The sequence below is a fragment of the Apodemus sylvaticus genome, chromosome 14 (assembly GCF_947179515.1).
Source record: "Apodemus sylvaticus chromosome 14, mApoSyl1.1, whole genome shotgun sequence".
Lineage (NCBI taxonomy): Eukaryota > Metazoa > Chordata > Mammalia > Rodentia > Muridae > Apodemus > Apodemus sylvaticus.
In genome coordinates, this window is record NC_067485.1 from 30772973 (window position 1) to 30786540 (window position 13568).

The following is a 13568-nucleotide window of genomic DNA, read 5'->3' on the forward strand; positions in this document are numbered from 1 at the left end:
ATGTGTTTGAACAAGCCTATGGGGGCCAGGGAGTAGAATATGATGGTTTGTATATGCTTGGCCCAGGAAGTGGCACTGTTGGGAGGTGTGGCATTGTTGGAGTAGGTGTGTCATTGTGGGCGTGGTCTTAAGACCCTCACCTTAGGTGCCTGGAAGTCAGTCTCTTGACTAGCAGCCATCAGATGAAGATTTAGAACTCTCAGCTCTGCCTGCACCATGCCTGCCTAGGTGCTACCCTGCTCCCACCTTGATGATGATGGGCTGAATCTCTGAGCCTGTAAGCCAGGCCTAATGAAATGCTGTCCTCTATAAGACTTGCCTTGGTCATGGTGTCTGTTCACAGCAGTAAAAAGACCTCAGTTGGAAAACTGCCACCCCAAGATTGGCTCTGTGGAGGCAATTTCTTGATTGCTAATTAAGGGAGAAGGGCCTGACTCACTGTGGGTGATGCCACCCTGGGAAGGTGGTCCTGGTTGGAACAAGCCAGAAAACAAGCAGCATTCCTCCACGGCTTCTGCTTTATGCTCCTACCTTGGATTCCCTGGATGATGGACTGTAACCTGTCAAGTTAAAATGATCCTTTCCTCTCCAAGTTGTTTGTGACTAGTGTCTTATCACAGCAACCTCTGTTTCTATAAACAGTCTGGGACAGGAAATAATGGTGACCAGAGATGTCACAGGAGGAGTCCCACTGTGGTATTATGGCTCTGAGAGGAGCGTCAAGAGCTGGCATGCTCCTTTCTCTCGTTAGGCCCTGTGAGAAGGCGCTCGCCAGATGTTGCACATCTCAGCCTGGCGCTGTGGAACAAGTAGACAGATCTCTGATCATACCTTATTCCTTTCTAGCAGCACTCAGGGACAGAGGCAGCCTCTTGCTCCTTCTGAGCTCACAGCTCCGGTTCTCTGCACGCTTCCATGCTTGTGTGCTGTAGCTCACATCACTGTCTCTCTCGCATCCCATTCGGTCGGCCTGGGATTTGCTGGACCTTCGACTTTAAGCTGTATTTGTCTCATGGTTCAGCTTGACCCATAAAAGTCAGTTAAGGATTTAAGACAAAGCAAGGTGCTACTCTTGTTTGAAACAATGGTGCCTGTTTATTTACGGACATTCCTGACGACCAGGGCAGGACTGCAGGTGACCCCAAGGAATCCTTCGCAAACACTAATGTGTTATGAGGACCAAACCGGGTGCTAAGGGACTATGTGACTGCTTTGATGTGGTTAATGCTGTGAGCACCGAGAGCTGCGTGTGAAAGAAATGTGGTGCATCTTCCATGGGATGCTACGAAGGGGCAGCATGGGGAGAGCGGGAGGGAAGGTATAGACCAGTGCCCTAGCTAAGAATAGCTCCTTAGAACCGCTGGCCAGGACGCCCGGAGCATGACAAATGTGCTTCTGTCCCTGCAGCAGCAATGCAGTAAAAAACAGAAAGGGAAGGGGCACAGGTGAGCTCAAAAGCAGACCCTGCTGCCTTCGGTCATTTCTATGGTTCTGCATGCTGTCATTTTCAAGGGACACACTTCTGACAAGTTCTCTGCACCCAGGGCTCTACTAAGATAAGGAGACTGTTGTCATTGCTGCTGTTTCCTCCTCCTCCTCCTCCTCCTCCTCCTCCTCCTCCTCCTCCTCCTCCTCCTCCTCTTCTTCTTCTTCTTCTTCTTCTTCTTCTCCTTCTTCTCCTTCTACTCCTCCTCCTCCTCCTCCTCCTTCTTCTTCTCCTCTTCTTCATCATCATCTTTGTTGTCTTTACAAAAGAGTGCTAAGAAATCTTTAAGTTCAGATAGAGCACTCACTTGATTGCATCACAAGATGAAAGATGACTAGCAAAGTAGACAGCTACCACTGTCCACAGCACTTTCTCAACCCAGGACCCAAGGACCAGTCACAATGGCTGCAAGCTCTGCTGGTCAGAACTGAGGCCACTTGTCAAAGGCAGATTTTTTTTTCTGCCTAAAATTTTATTGAAGATGCAGGGTGAAGGCATAACATTGGGTGGACAATTTTACTCCAAGTCCATTTCTTCTCCCCACCCCCAGGACTTGCAGTCTCATAGACCTATTTCAATGCATTTCACACACATAGCCCTGTTTTATGGCAATTACTTGAGGAAAAAATATCACTTCTAATAGCAGATGAGGTAATCAAAGCTCGGTATATTACACATACACATGAGTTCAGGACTTGACCCACAGCTTCCAACTACATGTTCCATGTTCCTTCTACTGAACACATCAGTTCTACTTCTATTAACCACGTCATATGCTGGCTAATGAGAGCTCCTCTAAGAAAGAAGATTAATTACCCATTCATCCAGCATGTGAGTGAGAATAGGAAGGATCCTGCCACCATTATAAACCCTGAGAGAAGACGGAAGTGACTTACTTCTGTCTTACTTTATTTTTGCTGCTTATAACAAGATACCTTCCTTCGCCCAGGCAATTCACAAATAAGAGAAAGTCATTCCTCACAGTCTGCAGGTATGGGATGAGGGGGCAGCAGATCGTGTCTGGGAAGGACATGTGCTATTGACTTCATATAGGCTCCTCTTATGCTCGCAAGGGTGGAGGGACAGAGGACACCAGCACCAAGACTGTGTCCTAACATGACGGATGAGAAGCACAGGACAGGCAGGTCTGCATCCTCCTCTAGAAGGGCAGGAACCTCATTCAGGAGGGTACAGCCTCATGACTCTCCCACCTCTCAAAAGGCTCACCTTTCAGAACCAGCACAGTGGTGAGTAAACTTCAGCATGAGTTTGGAAAAACAAAAACATAGTACATACTACGCAGTAGCCCTCAGGAAACTCTTGCCCTAAACCTGCAGCCGTGTAAATGAAGAGTCTAAGACAGGAGTGAACAGTGGAGAGCCAGCACAGAGCCAGCACATGAGCAGCCCGGACAGGGAAGAGAGGTAGCATTTATGGGTTAGTTAGAAAAAAACCTGTCCTATCGGCCCTTCTAGAGATTGTATGGGAGAGAGGGCCATTTGCCTAGTTCCCCCGCCCCCCAACTACTCCACAACTGGATTTTTGGCCTTATCATGGCCATCTATGACTGGAGAGCCCCAGAAGGCAACCTGATCAAAGATGGTGGAAGTAAACTATACCAGTTGAGCTAGTGACTCCTTCTAGAAGCCACAAGTCATAATGAAGAGGACTGCACAGGGAACATCATGAGGTGTATATATGAAGTGGGAGAGCTGAATATAGGCTTGCTGGGAGAAGGAAGAAACAGGAAAGTCAGAGTATGCAGATGTGAGGGGTCTCGGGCCTTCAGATCTGCCTCAGTTCCCAAGACCCTTGCAGTATTGATTCAAGTATATCCTTGAGCAAATCCCTTCTGCCCCAAGAGAGCCAGGATGCTTCCCTGGAGGAGAACTTCTCCCAGTGAAGACCCCTCTGGGAGCCTGTGAAATGGCAGTGATTGGGTATATCCTCCGTAACAATGTACTAAGAAGTGATAGGTTACAAAGGTGCATATATTCTCTACAAAATAGAAATATAGTAGTATATATATATAGGAGTATAGTATATAAAGTATACAAAGAAGTAGTAGCTATAATATCTACTAAGAAGAAAAGTGACACTTGTCTTTAGTGACACCTGGGACAGGATTTATGCCTGTAGCATCAGAGCTCTGGCTAACAAGGTTATGAAGACCCCACAATGACCATATGAATAGTGGTAGTCCTGCATCCCAAAGAGACTTTTATCTATGAGCAGAACTGGTATGGCGACACCGCTGTATCCTGTTTCTTAAGCCAGCCCTGGATATCTGCATTTTTCACCACTATGCACTTCTTAAGAGTCAACCCAAATAAGAAAAAAAAAAAAAACCCACAATATTTCAATTCTCTCAAAAACATCTGCTTTAAACTCAACCCAAACTAGCCTATTTGAGGGCATCTTATTTTATAATCTACCTCTATAATTCACAGTAACCTGCTGCCCACCCCAAATGCAGTGTGAGCCTAGAGACAGCGGGGCGGTTTCTGAGCTTCTCTTGACTCCTTCTCATGCCCCAGGCTAGAAAGATTTTGAATAACCGTGTCTTGTAGGAAAATAAACTCGGCACTATAATTCTTAAAATTGTATGAACGCAGAGACTAAAGATGTCTGATGCCTCCTAAGGGAGCTGAGGACACATACAAGATGACTTACGGTTTGTCTTCCCTAGCAATAATCCAGTCCCAGACAGCAACCCTGGGAAGTAGTCAGAGTGGCACTGGCTGTTAGCTTAAGCTTTTAGACTACAGAGTCCCTTTAGTACATTTAGTAACCCATAGAGGAAATCACAGTGACCTCCTGGAAGAAGGTTCTGAATGACCAGCAAGAACCAAATGCCAGTTTTTCCTAAGCCAAGCATCCATCTTTCTGCAGGGGTCAGACTGCTATCTATAATTGAGACACAGTTCCTCCATTTGTGGAACATTATGAAATTAGCCCCATATTCAGGAGATTATGCTTCCCTCAGACATCCTGAGATGTGCAAACACAATACCCAATTTGTTCAACAACTTGTTTATTTCAGAGAAAATCTTTCTGCTGCTCCCATGACGGTGTGTGTCGCAGTGGGGGATATGAGACAGAGACAGAGCCCAGGTCCTTTGTAGTAGCATCACTTAGGTCTGCAGAGAATGCTCACAGGGTGGTGGGCACTGGCAGGTATGAGTCTAAGCAGCCATTGACTCCCCCTCAGCCAGGGGGTCTTCTGAGGGGGCAGGGGGCACAGGATGCTCCGGAAGGCCAACCTCTCAGGCTAGGGCAGCCTGAGCCATTGCCAGGCCTGTGCACTTTATCTGAGGCTGCTTCTGCAGTGGCAGAGGCAGAGAGTTTGGAGAGACAAGAAGGCCCACAAAGTAGAAACTTCACAGTCTTGATCTGAACTGGAGAGACCATGATAACTACTTGAGAATTATACTACAGTGAGCAGCACAGTTAAAGAACATCGTTCCTCTGACAAGTTCCTCAGTGCTAAGGGCTAGCTAACGTGAGTGAGAAACACCCGATTTTAATAAGCTGCTTCACTCGCATCTAAAGTTCTAGGACTGAGGTGACATACACCCCAGAGTCAGGGTTTTGGGTTTCTATGGGCTGCTCCCCTGACAGCTTCACACCTTCACACAAAAGAGATGCTAGTGCACCAGCCATTGCATCTCACCCAGGCATCTTATGTAAAATCAGGAGACAAGTAGCACATATAGGCTCCAAAAGTGGAAATTAGTAGAAAGTAAATAGGATACAGTAAAGAAACACATGTAACTGCTTGCTTCAAAAGCCCTCAACACAACAGCTTTGCTTTTACCCCAGAGCTAAAGTTTATAACCTAAAGTGCTAAGGAAGCAATAGTGAATATGTGCTCTGGGATAAACACACAGACATCTGTTTTGAACAACTGTAGATTTGGGGTGGGAGGCAGGAACAGAAGTTGAAAGTGGACCTGGCAGCATGCATCTGTAATCCTAGCCACTCAGGAGGCCAAGGAGGGGAAGATCCAAGTTCAAATTAGCCTGGGCCATCGAGAATTCAAGGCCAGGTCAGGCAACTTAGTGAGAGCTCATCTAACACGCAAAAAGCAGAGAAATGTTTAGGGACATAAATCGGTGGCAGAGTACGGAGTGCGAGGCCTTGGGTTCACACTCCAGTCCTGTGAAAAGAGTTGGTTCTTGGGAGTGGAGAAAAAGAATGTCTTGATGGCATAAAAACATGTTACTGTGAAGGAGGACCTGAGCCTCCCTGCAGGCTGAGTCCCAGCCTCGCTTGCCAAGCAGTGTGAGCGCTTGGTCTAGGAAACCCAATGAAGTCAACACGAGTGACACAACGGCACCCACGACTCCACCACACACGCATCACCCACGAAAGAGTGAAGGAGTGGTAGTCTGCAGGGCACTAACAAACCCAAGGGAGGCAATTCCTCTATGAAGGAGGATGATAAACAGAGGCAGGGAGAAGGATGTCACAGAGGAGGAAGCAGGAACCGAAGATTAGTTACAGCTGTGCAGACAAGACCACACCCAGGGTCAGAGTCTACCAGAGCAAGGAGGCCAGCAGGTGACGTGAAAATAGAGATTTAAAAGATGAGAGAGAAAAATAATGGGAGCAAAGTCAGATAAAGTAAGTTCTCGGAACAAACTTGTAAAGATACAATTTAAGAAAACTTCTCTAAACCAAAAGCAGGGTAAAATCTCATTTCTGAGAGGTCACATATCAGGAAGAGCAGGTTACTCTTTGTTGAGGGCTATCCTCAACAAAGAAAACAAAAATTCCTTTAGGACAAAACCCAAAAAGGTGAAGTGGCCGTGGATTTCTTTATATTTCTAAGTTGAACTCTCAATACAGGAAAGGGAAGGTCAAGGATGTTATGTGTAACCAAGCGACACTCATTCAGGTGTAAACAGACTGCCAGTCTGAAAGCCACAGGGTCAGGAGATGCTGTGTCCCCAAGTCCTTGAGCAAACCCTCCCCTTGACCATGAGCTTTAGGATCTAAATAACAGGGAGAATGAGGCAAGGCTGGAAGTGTGAGCCGAATGCCATCACACAGGAAAGGAGAGCCAGACAGACAAAGGGAGAAGCACAAAGTGGGCCTGTGTTCAGCAGGGCAGAGGGGAGGTGCAAGCAGCAACGAGGGCGCGATACCAGTGTCAGGACCGAGGCGGGAATGTCGGGCTGTTAGACCCCATCAGACACCATCCAGCCTCTGCCAGCTGGGAGTCGAGCAGGATCTGTGGAGGAGTGAGTCTGGTGGTAAACGCCTCCACCTCTCCTGCTCAGGCATCCTTGGAGCATCGCATCCTAGCTAACACATAAGATCCCAGCCTCAGGCCTTGCACCTTCCTGATCCTGTGGCCATGACAACTCTGCAGAAGAGACGCTCTTCTCACCTACTTCCGCCCAGAGCCTCCAGTCACGCGTCTGCTGCCTTCAGCAGCATGTGTCACTGTTCCACCGACAGAAGATTCTCTTTGATTTCTGTGTTGTTTTATGTAGGGTCTTCTTTTGATCGTTTGAGGCAGGGTCTCACTAAAGCCCCGGCTAGTCTTGACCTCAAGGTAATTCTCTTCCCTCAGTTTTCCAAGTGCTATGACTACAGACATGAGCTTTCCAGCCTGCTTCCTGGAAGTTCCTTTCCCATCCCGAGACTGCTCAGCAGACCTTTTCTGAGTATTTTCTGTGGTGCTAGAGATTGAGCTTGAGACCTCACTTGCGCTAGGCAGATGCTCTGTCACTGAGCTAGGTCTTCAGTCCTTTTTTAATTTTTAAAAGTTGTTCCTGGATCCCATTAAGTTCCCGGCCTGTCCTGAACTTACGCTATAGCTCAAGCTGACCGTGAACTCGCAGTCTTCCTGCTCAGGCTCTGGGGTAGCGGGGATAACAGGTAGGTATCATCAGGCCCTGCCCATCACGTTTACCTGCTCACCGTCAAGATCGTCCAGATCCACTCTTGGGCTGGTGTCAGCTCCTTGATTGATAACATGTTTTTCCTCATTAGAATGCAAGTGTGTGCAATTATTTATTTAATATATGCCCCCCTCCCACAGACTGAAAACTCCAAGAAGGCACTGTTTGGAGCACAGTAAGTATGAAGACCTATAGTGGATCTTCTGTGGAAAGTGCCTAATGAATGTGCACCAAGGTTTGCTGAATTCACGTGGAAGCCTTTCTCCCAGTCCCATCAGTTCTGCACCTGGAGCGCGATGTGCCTAGAAACCACTTCTGAAACCAAGGGACTTTCAAATGTCCTGCCTCATAAACCTTCCTTACCAAGGCAGGAAAGGAGAATGCATTTCAGGAGCTCATTTGAGAGGACTGATGTGAGTTTTTACAACCCTCCCCCAGTCAGAGTCAGAAGACATTGTGTCTCGGTGAGTGAGGTTTCAGCAAAACTCTGTTGTAAGTCTCCAAGTTGAAACTGTCACACAGAGATGGTAAGGGATAAAATTGCAAAGTTTTCACTTACTTTGGATGTTCAAACTTGTCTATAAGATCAACCTTTTCCACCAGGTCTCCTCCAACTGTTCGGACAATGTCATAGAAATCGTTCTCCGTGTAGTTCTCGGAGGGCACCCAGAAGGAAATGTCATTGAAGGCGGCAGGGTACTTGCTGAGAGGCTGACAAGGTGGGAGACAAGGAGACACGCATTTGTTAGTTGCTGAAAATACATTTTTCATGGAAGGTTTCAGCTGGGCAATTAGGAAATACTTATAAAACATGATTTTAGTTTTGACTTTTCAGAAACAAATGAATTTAAAAGATAAACCAGGGTTCAAAATTAGCAAATTCTAGTTTGAATACTATACAAATTCTTAATCACATTCATGTGTAACACTACCATATATTTACTTTGTCATTAATGGTCAATTTAACTAAAAAGCAATTTGAATATATTGTGTTTCAGCTTTTTTTATTTGAATACTCCAGAAAAAAAGTTCAAATCTAATTAACACAGGACTCATTAACTTCTTGTGGAACTTTCAGGAAGCCATCTTAATAGGAAAATAAGTAAGAACTTGTCAAAACTTAGATTTCAATTAGTAAAGCCATTCTTTGTTATAATTTCTAATTATTAATACCAGGGACTGAGCTGATAAGCCATCATTTAAAGATTATTTTTTAATTATGCTTTAAAGATGTGATAAACACAAATGTGTCATTTCCGACATTTTATTCCACTTACTCTTGGTTTAATAATTCAGTTGTTCATCATTGTATTAAATATTTAAAATTAGCTATGAATGCTTCAAAGATGCTGCATTTGTATTCATGTCTCTATGTATGTATGTATGTATGTGTGTATATCATAATTATATATATTTAGATACACATATAGACTTTATAAGTAATACCACAATGATAAATGTTGCAGCAAGTAACTGGAAAATCCTACAGGAATATCTCGTAAATCTGTACACTTTCAAGATGAGCAGATGTATAAATTGACTTATGCTAAATCTATAAGCCCTTTGGTGAATCATTGATTAGAAGAAATATAAAATTTTTAAATGGCACACTCTCTGAAGAACTAAAGACTCTAATACATAAGTGAATATCGAACTTGAAATATCAGTAAGTTGTCAAACAAATGAGTCAGTTTAGAAGACACATTTCAAACGGTCACACAGTTGCAGTGTGGCTGCTCTCTGCAGAGCCTCCTGGACTCTGCAATGCGTCCTGTGCTGTCTTTCCCTAGAGGAAGTCAGAATGCTGTAGTCACAGCCCAGGGATGATGAGAGCAGTTGGCGGCTCCGTGGCTAAGCATGAGGTTTTCCCTTTTTCTTGTGCAACTCTTTCTCTCAGGAAACATTAGACTCCAGGGAGATTAGAGACTGAGATTGTAGTCTCAGTCTCATGGGTACATTAGATACTGTATTTTCTGAGTTCTGATAAGAGGCAAGGTCACAGAGAATTGGGGGAAGGTACCTCACAGAGCATCTGTGCTAGCAGCCTGTGGACAAGACAATATGGTGACATGGTCAGGCAGAATGCCTCCCTGCAAGATACTTAAAATAGAGTGCAGTAAGTGTCGCTTAAAACCCATGCATTTAAAAATAACAGTCCACACAACTAAGTGCATTATCACCTATGTTGAAGCTAAGAAACATAAGAAGTCTAAAGTACTAGTTTAACTAAATGGAGTATGAAGCTTGGTGTTGCCAACTTGACAGAATCGAGAATCACCTGGGAGACTGGCCTCTGGGCATCTGTGGAGATGCACCTGCCCCTTCCCTTTGTTAAGCAGGAAGACCTGCTAATGTGGGCAGGCCCATTCCCATGCCCTGGGCTTTGGTCCAGGGCTGTATATGGAGCTCATGGGCTGTGCAGACGTGTTCTGGATCGTGGATTTGATGTGGGCAGCTTCTCGAAGCTCCCTCCACCTTGACTCCTTTCATGATGGACTGTGTCTTTGAAGTAGGAGCTCAAATAACTCGTTCTCCTTACACTTTTCCTCAGGGTATTTTATCACAGCAACAGCAAAGGGGATAAAGACAGGGAACAGTTGCTTTACTAACTGGTAGGTATCAAGGGAACACCTAGTCTATTTCAATAGGAATTCAACTCAAGCTTTGTAAATAATGACATGAGCCATGATTCCCAAGATGTGGGGCCTCCAAATGCTCAAACCCCAAAATACCCTGGTGGGTGAATAGTTCAGTAGCTCAGTGACAGGATACTTGTCTAGTGAGGACCAGGCTCTAGCACAGACTTTTCGTTTTGTTTGTTTGTTTGTTTTTTGTTTTTTTCAAGAATTGAGTTATAAAAGTAAGCTAATGCCTAAAAGCTTATAACAATTTGCCAGGTTCTCTCTGTATTTGGAACTATAACAATACATTAAAAAACCTGAATTAAACAGATAATGTCTACTCATGGTAAAAAAGCCACAGTAGCAACTACAGATCAAATGAAATTATTTTTCAAATCTTACAACAGAAAGTTAGACTGAGGGCTCATGTGCGGTTCTATCATGTGTCTAGGGTTAAAGAACTACTATTTGTATATAAAGTATTCCTCGAGACAGAGAAGGAGGCCAGCTCAGCCCATTCTAGGAGGCCTGAAGACAAGATCAGACAAGGCCTGCACGCATTTGAAGAAAACTATCCACCAATTTATGTTGCAACCTACATGAAGAAGCAGGTCCTCACAACATTAGTCCAGTTAAAATGTATGCTAATATAAAGCTTAGAGATGGCCAAGAAAGGATTATTCTAAAACTACAGGAGTGATTTCAAGCCAAGATTAATTAACATGCAAAGAAATAAAACCCATGATTATTTTATAAGGAGGAAGTATTTGATAAATTCATTATTAACTCATTATAAAAGAAAAAAAAAAACTTAGCAAACTAGAAGGCAACTTCCTTAACCAAAGTAGAGATCCTAAAACCCGGCAGCAGACACCAGATTTAGCCATGTAATCTCAGGAGCATCACCTACCGTCAAATCTCAGAACAAGTGGGTTCCTTTTACCACTGCCCTGGCACATAGCAGATCACAGTAAACCAGTAAAGGATCAAAACCAGGCTGGGGAAATGCTCAGTGGTTAAGATGTTCTCAGTACTAGTACAAGCAGGAGGGCCACAGTATGGATCCTAAGGTCACATAAAAACAGCAGCGGTGGGTATGCTAACCCATAATCTAGCTAGCCTTAAGAGGTGGAACCAGAGCCTAGAACAAGATGGATGGTAAGACTATCATACTGGAGAGTTCCGGATTTTATTTTGATGCCTTGACTCAATAAGATGGAGGAGTGATGAACGATGAGTCCAGACATCAAGCCCAGGCCTCCACATGCAAACACACACACACACACACACACACACACAGAAACACATACACACACACACACACACACATACACACACACAAATGAAATCAAAGGGTATTAAAAAACTAAAAGTTATGAATAGAGTTTCAAGAGGCAAAACTTTGTGAGCTGGAGTTGGCCTTTTATAGCTATTTAGAGACTCACACACTTAAACATTCACGACACACCTGTTTATCTTTATATGACGGCTGCTGCTTCCAATGGGCTTGGAACAAAATCCTCGTTTTATTAGACAGGGTTCATCCTAGAGATTTCTACACTTTCAAACTTCATCCTTTAGAACATATCTCCTTTTAGATATACTGAAAAGCTTAATATGGTATTATCATTGCTGAGCCTCAAATATTTGTATATCACTATTTTTTTACTCTATGGCAATTATGGATGCTTGGCACATCTGAGAATGCGGTTCTTCCGTGTTTGGTGCAGGGCAGGAAGATCATAGTGTTCAGTGTTTCCATGGCCCCAGGCCCTCCCAAGGCCTCCCAACTGGTCATGTCTCACCTTCTTCTCCTCTAAGCTGCCATGCTTTGCTCGACTGTGACGCCTAGCACCCTCCAATAAATGCCTGGTGACCTCTAGTTGAATTCATTGTGCCATAGGGCATGTCTATGTTCCAAGTTCGCCAATACAGCTCTCAAAGTAGCAATTTCCCATGCTCTCTGGGCTACATGAGCTTGCCTTCTAAAGAGGATGCAAAGCATCACATTTTTGTTTGTTTGTTTGTTTTAACTAACTTATGCCCCAAGTTCATTAACCTTGCCCCATTGTTTCTCTTATCACAAGCTGACTCATTGAGGGGTGCAGTCCACAGACCTGGGGATGCAGAGTTCACTTTCTAGACACCATGTATTAAACCAGACAGAAATGAGAATGTCAACAGTTTTGTTTTGTTTTTTTTTAAATCTCAATTAATCTCTCTTTCTCTCTCCCTCTCCCTCTCTGAGTTTCATCTGTACCTAGGTGACCAGAAGCTTGAGAACCTTCTGTTTGTTTCTCAGCCTGGAGTCCACGCATGGAACATTGAATTCTCTTATCTTCTTGGTTCATTGGTTTCCATATGTTCTTCTATGTAAAGGATGAATTCATATGTTTGAAGGCTTTCTTGCCTTTAAATAAGAACATGTCTCTCTAAATATATCTTTGGATATACTGAAAATATTGTATTGGTATGTCACTATTTTTACATTACTCAGCAATAAATTCTTTTAGTTTTCAAATACATTCATTTAGACAACTATATCTTTTATAAAATATAGATATATTTCAGAACTGGGGATAAAAATCCAGCTATCATGAAACTATACCTCCAGCTTTAAAAATAACTCTTGCTATTTTCAAATTTAAGTGCATAGACATTGAAAACTATATAATAATTCTTTATGATTTTGTTGAAACTTGCTCTATAACACAGAACAAGTCAAACACTGAATAGGTCAAGTCTGCACATGTTTTCAGTGTGGCTGGAGACTGTGTCATCTTCATTTTGGCACAAAGTTCTACATATACACATGTGCGCACACACATACACACACTCATATGCAAACATAGAGCTCCCTCTCTAATTGCATTCTACAAGTCTACATCCCTTTCACTTTATATGCTGAGTTTTTTTTTTTTGACCTATCAGTTTCTAATAACAGACAATAAAATTACCCACTACTGTCACTTCATAAGCTCTCATGGTAATTCTATCAGTTTTACATCAGTTCTTGAATCTACATTGTTCGGTACATAATAGTTGATTATCTCTTCAGGAGTTGCAAGAGCTTGCTGCTCTTTCTGAACCTCCGGGTCTTTTTCCTAGCACTCACACTGTGTAGCTCACAACTACCTGCAACTCCAGCTCCAGGGAACTAACACCCTCTTTCTGACCTCCACAGGCACCTGTACTATGTGTACATAGTCCCACATAGACATGTGCACGTGAAGAATGAAAAATAAAAATATTTAAAATTGAGTGAAATGACTTGTTTTGTGTGTGTTTCTTAAAAAAGATAAAATTTAAGACAGCTGTCATAAAGAATGGGAAGTGTTGGAAAGGGATTGTTGAAGGAAATGAAGATTTTTGTCTTTAGGAACTGAGTAGAGACACTAACTGTACTTTAAGTTACTTTAAATATATAAGACATTTCATGGATCCGATAAGAGTTTCATGCATGGTACAATGTATGTGACGATGCTCATCCCCCACTCCTCCCATATCTACCCTTTCTCCTCTCCACTTTGTGGCTCCTCCCCCAAGTTT

At 43.6% G+C, this 13568-nt stretch overlaps 1 protein-coding gene across 5 annotated transcripts in view; it reads right to left on the reverse strand.

The window, feature by feature from the left end:
* Fars2 (phenylalanyl-tRNA synthetase 2, mitochondrial) overlaps positions 1 to 13568 on the reverse strand; it is a 481251-nt gene that overhangs the window by 153035 nt on the left and 314648 nt on the right. For all 5 annotated transcript variants that reach the window (XM_052156697.1, XM_052156696.1, XM_052156694.1 and 2 more), the window contains one exon: positions 7958 to 8109. In XM_052156697.1, the coding sequence (XP_052012657.1) occupies positions 7958 to 8109 (152 nt within the window). The remainder of the gene's footprint in view (positions 1 to 7957; positions 8110 to 13568) is intronic.